A 10217-nucleotide genomic window follows, 5' to 3' on the forward strand; every position below is an offset into this window, starting at 1 on the left:
GCTCGCTCGTAGTTCAACATTGTTGAATATTTTCGCCCCGGTTGTTTTTTCGCACCGGACCGTATTTGTCGATCGGCCGGATCGCAAGCGCCAGCGTAGAAAAATCGCACAGTGTGTCCTAGGCTTAAGGGTTTTCCATGATTGCTACGTCTTGACAAGAAGTTTCGCTATAAAACAGTGGCAGTGTGTGTATACGTTGATGACTGGAATGTATGAAATTCACTGGTAAAGAGGCCCAGTCACACATACGCAATGCACGGCCAGCGCATTGAAAATTAATCACAAAATGGAAAATAAGATCAGTGTGTCGTTGTGCGCCCAATATTGTGTCAAAGATTTGGCGCAGAAGCTAGCGACTTGTGACAACGACTGTCAACACCCATGCCTCACAGTCTTCGTTGCTGGAGTGCGCAAAGCTTCTCTAGTATCCCGTCTCATCTGGGATTTTATGAACCTGCATGTGGATAGCGTTGTCCGTAATCTTATCACCAACCAAATGCAGCTGTTGTGTGTGTGTGTGTGTGTGCTGTGTGTGGTCGTGTGTGTGTGGCTGGTGCTGCACTGCGGTAATACAGGGCGCACATAGTTAAAATTCCAACGAATGCGACAGCCCGTGTGTTGCTAGCGCACGGAACGAATGGTCGCGCATCAACAGTCAGGTCAGGAACGAAACGGTAATGTATCAGGGCATATGGTGTTGTGAGCACCCTCCACCAGGGGTGTGGTTGTGGTGGTGCTTGTATGGATAACACTCTCCAGAGGGTGATGACTGTGGGGCGTGTACGGGGTCCGCAGAGGCAGACGATCGCGCGGGCGAGGATGGAGGGTCGCAGGCCAGGGTCCGGTACTCCCCCGGCTCTGCTCCGCCGCAGAGAGGAAACGCATTCGAGCTGGGATGCGCGTGGCTCTCTGTGGTTCTTCTAGACACGATCAGCAGGAACCTCTGTCATCACCCATGAGGGTCGGAGGAGAAGTGATGATGAGGAGGTGGGGGTGGGACCCGTTTATATACCCCATGGCTACACGCTGCGTACACGCTAGAAGAACGCTGGGCGCGCTACAGACTCGTTCAGCACTCGTTCAGCACGCCCATATTTGCTGCATGTTCACTGGACATGCGTTAGAAGCACGCTAGGTGTGCGCTAGGTGTTCGCTACACCTCAGCCGACGAACATACAACGAATACCCAGCGTGTGCTCCGCGTGTGTCTGGCGTTGGTCCAGCGCGCTCTGCACGTGTCTGGCGTCCTTCTGGCGTGTACATTCATGCGTCGAGCTCCACGCACATTTTTGTGCATGCAAATTTTTGTGCATGCACAAAATTGCCGACGCACACAGCGAATGACAACGAATGCATAGCGTTGGTCCAGCGCGCTCGACGAACGAGTAACGAATGCTGACGCACACCCAGCAAAAGACAACGCACTGTCCAAAATTGCTAATTTTTCAGTGCGCGGGGCCGTGCGTCGTGTATGTGTGACTGGGCCATTACAGGAAGAAATGCAGATAATTTGCAATTATGTATTCAGTTAATACTGCAGCTACATAATTACTGATGCCGATTCCTTATTAACGCGCTATTCGTTTTCAGATTCTGCCGGTCATCGTATATTTTTCCACTGTCATCTCGATCCTGTATTACCTGGGTGTCATGCAGATGGTCATAAAAATCATTGCTGGTGGTATGAGGATTATTATGGGAACCACTGCAGCAGAGTCTGTAAATACTGCCGCCAACATTTTCATTGGACAGGTAGGTTAGATTAATGTGGTATCTGTCAGTTAAGTTGACATGGTTACAGTTGGACATATGGCTTCATATTTTTATTCTTATATTTCTATTTTAATTTTGTGTGTGTGTGTGTGTAGTAGACAAGCTCCTCTTATTATTGCATGTTTATGTTAGCTTGATATGTTTGATTTGCAAGTTTCGCAGTTTTTTTGGTGCAGTAGATAAGGCTAGCTGATCCTATTAGAAGAAGATGGCACTCTTGTGTCAGCTCCGCAAAGTGTTGTACAATCGCAGTTATACGATGATGCAGGGTTTCTTCTACATAGGAGGCACTACGGCGCACCGCCGTTGTCAATTTTAACATCGCCATTGTGAAAATGTTCCTGTATTTACCCGCCCCTGTCAAAATAGTGTCAATTCAAAAATATATAGATCACCACGTGCTTCTGACTATAAACATGGAAAATCGTAATGAAATTCACAGCAACGTTTTTTTTTGCGTGCCGGCACACTCGTGTGTCATTCCTCCCGATTGCAGCTTTTCCCTCGATTCCGGGAAAGTTTTGCTGCCGCTCCCTCATACCAGCGGTGCCCACCCCTACATATACAGCAATAAGCACGCCCACGCGACTAACAAGCCGTGCATTAATTACCCCCCCCCCAGGTGCTTCAATCAATGACGCCCCAGCCAGCAAGCACGTTACGATGTGCACTGCCACAGACGTGGGTAACAGGGGTGTCGCGTTTAGCTCAGCGCCGAATGTGCACCATGTGCGGGCGGGAGATTTTGCTGGAGAATGGGTCGTTTTGGGAATATAATGCTGGAGGTTCAGAATATATACAAAACACGACCAGCTTCTGAATAATTGGTTTTAAAATATGTATTTGCAGTACATATATTCTGTTAGCATTCGAAGAAAAGAAGACAAAATTAAATTTTATGACATAAAAACTTTAATTCTAAAAGTGTTACATAGTTTTTTTAATTTTTCGTGAGAATGTGTAGGGCGTGTGGGAGAATAGGTCCAGGTGCGTGAGTCTCCCGCAAAAGGCGTAGGTCTGTTAACAGAGTAAGATTTAAACTGAAATTCTATTTTCAGGTTGCCTCAAATGCAGTCTAAGACATTCAAATTTTTAAAATTTTGCTGGGGGAGACCCCCAGAACCCCCCCTCTACCTCTCTGCCCCACGTCTGTCTGCAGAATCCACATTCGTGCCTATTCATTTCATGACTGTATTACTATTTAATGTGAATACTTGTATCATTTCATATTCAGTTTATTTGTTCCTTTTGACAACTTGAAAAAGAGATTCAAGAGTCGTACAATGTGTTCAGAATAGCTTAGAATGCACCAAATCGCACCATTTTTTCAAAAAATTTCCTTGGGGAACATGCTCCCGGACCCCCCTAGCTGGGCGAGCTCCTATGGAGCTCGCTTTGCTAGGTCCTCGAGACGCGCAAACACACCTTTGAATCCATTATGCGATTTGAGTTTCTCCCCCAAACCGGCCAAATGTTACTGCTGTTGTCTAATTTTCCCCCAGAAGAAACCCTGTGATGTGTGTTTATTTTTGCTTTGCAGACTGAGGCACCATTGCTGATAAAGCCATTTCTACCAAACATGACGCGCTCAGAGCTACATGCTGTAATGACTGGGGGCTTCGCAACCATAGCTGGTGGAGTGCTAGCCGCATATATCGGCTTTGGGGTAAATTCTTAACTGACAGCACTAACTAGTCATATAGACTATTATACACTGAACATTTAACTAACTATAGACTTCTGTAACGAATGGTAGATCATGGGTAAAGTAAGTAAGAGAAGTTATCTAGTTACTGTAACTCGTGTTGTGTATGGTAGCTATGATTTGCTCGCTAGAAAGCCGATCACGTGCTCATTGATTTGTTTATTTCGTGCACAACCGCTAGGTGCCAGCTTCACATCTGATAGCCGCATCAGTAATGACTGCTCCAGGAGCCTTGGCTGTCTCCAAGCTATTCTACCCTGAGTCCGAGGTGTCGAAGATGGAAAACATTAAAGATGTCGAGATGCCTAAAGGGTGAGAACAATGTTTATGTTAGTTGTTCGATGTGGAGATACTGCAACCTGAAATGTGCATTTCTATACTTATATCTCTCTCGCTGCAGAAAGGAGCGCAATATCATTGAAGCAGCATCGGCTGGAGCGTCTGCATCCATCAAGATTGTCGCTCACATCGCAGCCAACCTCCTTGGGTTCCTAGGCGTCCTGTACTTTGTCAATGCTGCTCTCTCATATTTCGGCAGTCTTGTTGATTTCCCGGAGCTTTCGTTTGAGGTAATCTTGAAAATGTGTTTAAAATACCTTTTCGGGATCATTTTGTTGCAGACTGTTTGATTTTAATCTAATTTCTATTTTCAAACCAATATACTGTAATTCACTTTCTATCTCTAACTACGCGTGCATGTTTTGCAGTTGTTATGCTCCTACATATTCCGTCCATTCGCGTTTCTGATGGGTGTGGAGTGGAATGACTGTGCCCTAGTGGCTGAACTACTTGGCACAAAGACGTTTCTGAATGAATTCATTGCGTATGATCGGCTTGGTGAATTCATCATAAATCGTGAATCTGGAACTTGCTCTCAAGATCACCCTTGCATGTCGGTAAGTGTCTGCAATCAATGCATCCTCTAGTGAAATCTACTACGTTTCTAGTCAAATAATTGAACCCATGGTGTAATTTGCCTGTCACTTAAAGAGTAAGTTTGGTTCTGGTCAACAACTATTCGTGATGGGAATCAATTGGAATTTTATCATCCATCATCGGTTGCGTCCAATCGATCGATGATCGAAGATAATCGGTTGAATGTTATTGATCACGGCCACCAGATATTGAGATATATCATATATCATATAGTACAGTATTTTTTATAATACAATATTGTAAAAGCTATGTAACACAGTAACAGTATTATACTTGCTTATGTTTAGTTTGGTGTAGGTTATATTTAAGCTGTGAAGTAACCAAAAAACACAAAAATGAAATAAAGAGTCATTTCATTCATGTTTGTAAAAAAAATTGATAATCGATTATTTATTTTCATAATCGAGCGCTTAGTTGGTAGCTGCAAACGAATGACTTTCGATTATAATCGATCACCGGGACATCACTAACAGCTATATTGTTTAAAATTAGTGTCATGTAAAGATATTGTACAAACATTGGCTGCTAGCTGATCTGTTATGTGAGTAAGTTTAAGGTGTTATATCATGTAAGTAAAGTTTTATGAAATATAGTTGTTAACCCAAGTCAAACCTCTTTTAAGAAGACAGTTACACCATTCACAGCATTGTCATCTGCAGATGGCTCCAACGCTGTTATCATCACCTAGGACGGTTCATTAAAGAGTATTTTTAACTCTTCTAATACATGTTTACTGCATGTAAAGATCATGGTATAAATCATAGCCAATTAAATTTGTTGCAGTAGAGGTATATACCTTTTAGTGCAATTTGTGTGACTTGCTTGCGTTGTTAAACAGCGAGTTATTTAGCATTCTCTACTTTATATATTGTGATCATATGCACTGTTAACGTTTGAAAAATGTTTTGGTAAAATTAAATAAAGTGGGGAAGACGGGTAGGATCATAAGCAAATGTCATTGTGTGGCGGTATATATCAGTATATGTATCAGTAGGTACATTCCATTTTGGCATTTTTTTTCGGCAGATTCGTTCTGAAACAATCACCACCTATGCTCTGTGCGGGTTTGCAAATCTGGGCTCTATCGGGGTGACTCTTGGTGGTCTCGGCGCGATGGCGCCATCTAGGAAGAGTGAGCTAGCCGGGTTGGCAGTCCGTGCGCTGATTGCTGGCACGGTTGCCTGCTTCATGTCTGCCTGCATTGCTGGTAAGTAGTGACAAATCGATTGCCACATTTGCCATGCTAGCCTTGGTGATCTACAGGGGAGTAATCTATGGTTCGCACAGTCCTTGAAAAGTCTTTGAATTTGAGGGGAGTCCTTGACAAGTACTTGAATTTAGTAAATGGTGATTTTGTGCTTGAAAAGTCCTTGAATTTTTAGAAAGAATCCTTGCCTGTAATAAAAAGAAATTTTGTACCATCAATAATGTGCAAGCCTCAATAAAAATTGCGTTAAATGAGCTTAAAAAGCTATAGACACGATAGACAGTTAAATGATGATCACAAATTACAGCAAGTCAGTAAAATTAGTCAATAAATCAAGGTATGTTGTAGAAATGACAGTGTTTAGAAGGGTTTATTAATGTGATCCAAGTAAGTTTTAGAGGTGACAGTGATTAGCAGTGCTCGAAATAAGCGTTGTCCGGTTGTCCGAGACAACCAGAATTTGTGCCGGACAACCTAACCAGTCTGAGACATTGTCCGGTGGACACCAAGAAAAAGTTAACGAAAAAACGCACTTTATTTATGTTTTCTCAGTGTGTTCTCCAAGAGCACTTATAGCCTGGCGGCCCTCCATTAATCTATGGTGTGGGAAAGCGACCCATACCAAGCTGCTATTTCCAACACTGGTATATGTCAGGTTTTCTGATTTATGAGAGGTGAACTCGATTGGAACGCAGCAAACCAGCAAGTTCACCCTTAGCATTTGTATTTTTATTCCATAGTTATTTTTGAATTTCCGATGGCTTTTTGCCCATGCAAAACAAACAACATGCAGTGGGGATTTCATGTTGATCCGAAATTAAAAAAGAGAGAATTGTCGTAGTCAGATGAAGGCTGTACATGTACTCAAAAGTAGCGGCAAATACCAATCTCCTGCGATCTACATTTTCAAAATTTTCTGGGGAGGACCCCATACCCCCTCCCCCGCTTGTTTTCACCCCCTCTTGAATCCCCAGACCCGCCACTGAACAATTACATATCTTGGGAGCAGAGAACAAGTGAACAAAAATGTCGCTTTTTCACATGGCACCCCAAACAACAGATTGCAGAGCTGAGAAGTAGAGGAGCTGTAGGGTGTGGAGAGGGAGGGCGAGGAGCCATTAAAATATTAGTTCATCCACATATTTGCGGCAGTTTGCTGTTTTTGGCCACCCTTGTAAAAAAATCCTGGCTACACCGCTGTTTTTGGGTGTTTTCTGACCATATTATTAGTGATTGAAAATAGGAGATTTGGGGATATTTTTTTGGGACAACCCAGAAATTGTTGCGGACAACCCGATTTGATACGCTGGGTTGTCCGGCAAGACAACCACATTTTTTTCTTATTTCGAGCACTGATTAGGAATGGGGTTATTATTAAATTAATCCAGGTATGTTTTGTTCTGTGTATGAATTCCGATAAAATGTCCTTGAAAAGTCCTTGAAACAAATTTCAGTCCTGTATGAACCATGCTATGGCACATGTGATAATCGAACCCTGTGAGTTGCCCCCCCCCTCCACAAGTGAATAGCAAGACGTTCTAGCAGAAAAGATTGGTGTGTTACGATATTTTAAAAAGATTGTGCTAGCCAACGGAGTGCTACAAACGTCTACAATTTGATGCTGCACGTGAAAAAAAGCATAAACTGGTGTAGCAAAACAATAAACATAAAATGAAGGTAATCAGGAATAAGATTAGTAGAATTTGAAGGAGAGGGCTAGTACCTTTTGCACCCATTATTTATGCCTACCGTACGTACTCTAGCTAATGGCTAAATTGAGACATAATGGCCACTATTTAACTAACTGAAATTGCCCACCTGTTTAAACTGAATATTAATGCTAGTACTGATAATCCTATCTACTATATAGTGTAATTATGCTGGCATATGCCAGTCTAGGCAAATACTGCAGGAAACCCGTATTGTTAAGATTGCAAAAGTTTCATCTCTGAATTTACGGCAATAAAATACCTTGGTGGTTAGTCCATGCTCTGTAATCCTGTTTCTAGCAACAGCCAACACTGTTGCTGAATGTTGAAGAGTTTTACAGAGTGTAACATCTCTGACTGTACTTTGTCTGTTGCAGGCCTACTCATCAGGGACATCGACTATTCCTTACGTTAGACACGACACTGAACGTAACAGATGGCACTAACGCAACCCAGCTACTCGAAGTTCCATTGACCTTGTAGTGCCTTACATGTACTGGCTAATGTGCAAGTAAGTGTGCAAAGACTTGTTTGAATTTTTTAATATTTTTTTTGTCGAAGGCAAAGACTACGTACATAAATGTTATATTCACCAAAAATTCATTCTGAAGAATAAATGGTCACGATGATGGAAAATAGAAATGATTGAAGCTGGTAATTACTTACCAGAGCATGTCTTGGTTGTTGAGAGTGATAGCTATATGTGACCGCGTTATAGCCGAATGACTCGGAACTGCGAAGTCGCACATTATTATTTACGCTATGTGTGGTTTTAACTATACAGTAATGGCGCCGTCACACCCACCCGTATGAAAGCCAGCGTATACCGCGACCGTATCAAAATTTCTCTAAAACGCTGGCATACGCTGAACTATCGATGTTTTTTTAAATTTTGGCCGTATACATAGCGGTATTCATAACGAGTTGGACGTATACATAACAGTAGTTAGTAATGTAGATAGAACGTTTCGATAACTTAAAGATAACTTATACCAACGAATGCTTAGCGTGTTGCCGGCGTTCACAACTTATGTCCAACGATAGTCTAACTTATGCGTATCGCCGACGATCACGTGTCGTAGCCTATAAAAAGGCTGCCGCTCGACATTCAATTCATAACCGCACTAGACATCGCAGTATCAACATGCCAATACCATTTGTATATACCAATTCCCCTAAACGCTGCCAATACGCCATTATAGTGATTATACGGTAGCTGTAAGTTAGAAACACGTTCAGTAAGTTCTGTGGTCGTCCGGAACACGTCCAATACGTCTACATACGTCAATATGCGTTGGAGATAAGTTCGATATAAGTTACACATAGGTTCAAAGCACGTTACTCATAGGTTAGAAATAAGTTTTGGGTACGCTAGACATTATCTCGAGTCCTCGACGTATATCGACTTACGAGTAACTTACAAGTAACGTGTGTGAACGTGTGTCAATGATCGCATAACTTACCTACAACTTATGGCCTGCGTATGCGGGACGTATGGGCATACGCTGGCATACGTCGACCTCGCCGTACTACGACGTATACCAGCGTGCTTCAGCGTGCTTCAGCGTGCTCTTACCTTAAACAAAACTTACCCATAACTTATTCGACGTATGCCAGCGTATTCGCCAAATTTTCCATACGTTGGCATACGCTGGCTAAATCGTCAAGGTGTGACACGTCACAGGGCCATTAAACTCGCATAAGTCGACACTTTTGGGACCAGCATATTTGGGCCGACTTACGCATTTTGTCGACTTATATGTAGGGCTCCCCTCCCAGGTGCCCGTCACCCCTACGCAGTCATAAACATGCTCCACACACGACGTCAGTTTGCGCCACATACATAGCAGACATGAAACAATCGGTCCGTACATCAATCGACACCACTGCTGTCCATAACGCACGTACAGCGTACGCACTAGCGGCAAGCGCGGCACGCCATGACAGTACCGTATATGATCGCGTAATAACCGCGGGCGCCTATACAGTATAAGCCGCACCTCAATTTGAATCGGGTAACAAAGTATTGCGCCTAGTATATTTCCCCTCACGGTATGGCGCACTTATAAACCGCAGAGCAAATACAGGTTTGAAATCTGAGGCCAGATTTGCGGTTATTACGCGAGTATATATGGTAGATACAATAGTGTAACCGAACAAGAGTAGGGTTACATTACAACTACAACCAACACAACCTACTCTTGTTGGGTTACATTATTGTAACTGGGGCATATCTGGGCTGGTTTATAATATCTGCATAACTGGGCTATCTGTAACACCCGCTGTTGATTACACATTGGCGCATATCTGCGACAGCCAGCTCGTACATCCCCTAGATCGTACACTGCGCCATCGGCATTTCTGATGACGACTTACAGATGGGAAATTACTGTTGTTTGTATTACATGGGACCTGTCTGCATGAGGGCGACGCCTTGTACATAATGACGGCTTATAAATGTCGACTTAGGCAGGGCTATTCCAATGGATTTACTATGAGAGAAAATCGGGACTTTGACTTCCATGACGACTTATGCGATGTGACGAGTTACACGATGAGACTTGTGCAAGTTTTACTGTATAGGCATAAAATTTTTGTTTTTGTGATTTTAACTGGAATAGAATATCTGGGTGAAATATACATATAATACCTTTAAAATATATAATTTTGCTATTTTGTATCGAATATATCAATATATGAAGTTAGGTACACTTTAGACTTTTTCTTAGATTTTCTCTCATTTCTTTTGATTTTTCAAGGGTTAATTAAATAACTTCAAATATCCATAACTTTTTTATTTTTTATCCGATTCAAAATTTTTGGAGACCAGTATGAAGATAAAAGACAGTAGAACATCACCATATGATTATCTGGAAATTGAAAAATT

The 10217-nt window shown here is 42.5% G+C and overlaps 1 protein-coding gene across 2 annotated transcripts in view; it reads left to right on the plus strand.

Moving 5' to 3' along the window:
- LOC106817006 (solute carrier family 28 member 3-like) overlaps positions 1–10217 on the plus strand; it is a 41591-nt gene that overhangs the window by 15216 nt on the left and 16158 nt on the right. The window contains exons 9-15 of one of the 2 annotated variants that reach the window (XM_014821652.1): positions 1591–1752; positions 3314–3439; positions 3660–3790; positions 3879–4047; positions 4186–4374; positions 5441–5621; positions 7708–7790. In XM_014821652.1, coding sequence (XP_014677138.1) covers positions 1591–1752; positions 3314–3439; positions 3660–3790; positions 3879–4047; positions 4186–4374; positions 5441–5621; positions 7708–7745 — 996 coding nt within the window. In that variant the 3' untranslated portion in view covers positions 7746–7790. Of the gene's footprint in view, positions 1–1590; positions 1753–3313; positions 3440–3659; positions 3791–3878; positions 4048–4185; positions 4375–5440; positions 5622–7707; positions 7791–10217 lie in introns of those variants that run through there. The other variant, XM_014821651.1, reaches the window with a different exon arrangement.

Source organism: Priapulus caudatus, unplaced genomic scaffold (genome assembly GCF_000485595.1).
Source record: "Priapulus caudatus unplaced genomic scaffold, Priapulus_caudatus-5.0.1 Scaffold1560, whole genome shotgun sequence".
NCBI lineage: Eukaryota > Metazoa > Priapulida > Priapulimorpha > Priapulimorphida > Priapulidae > Priapulus > Priapulus caudatus.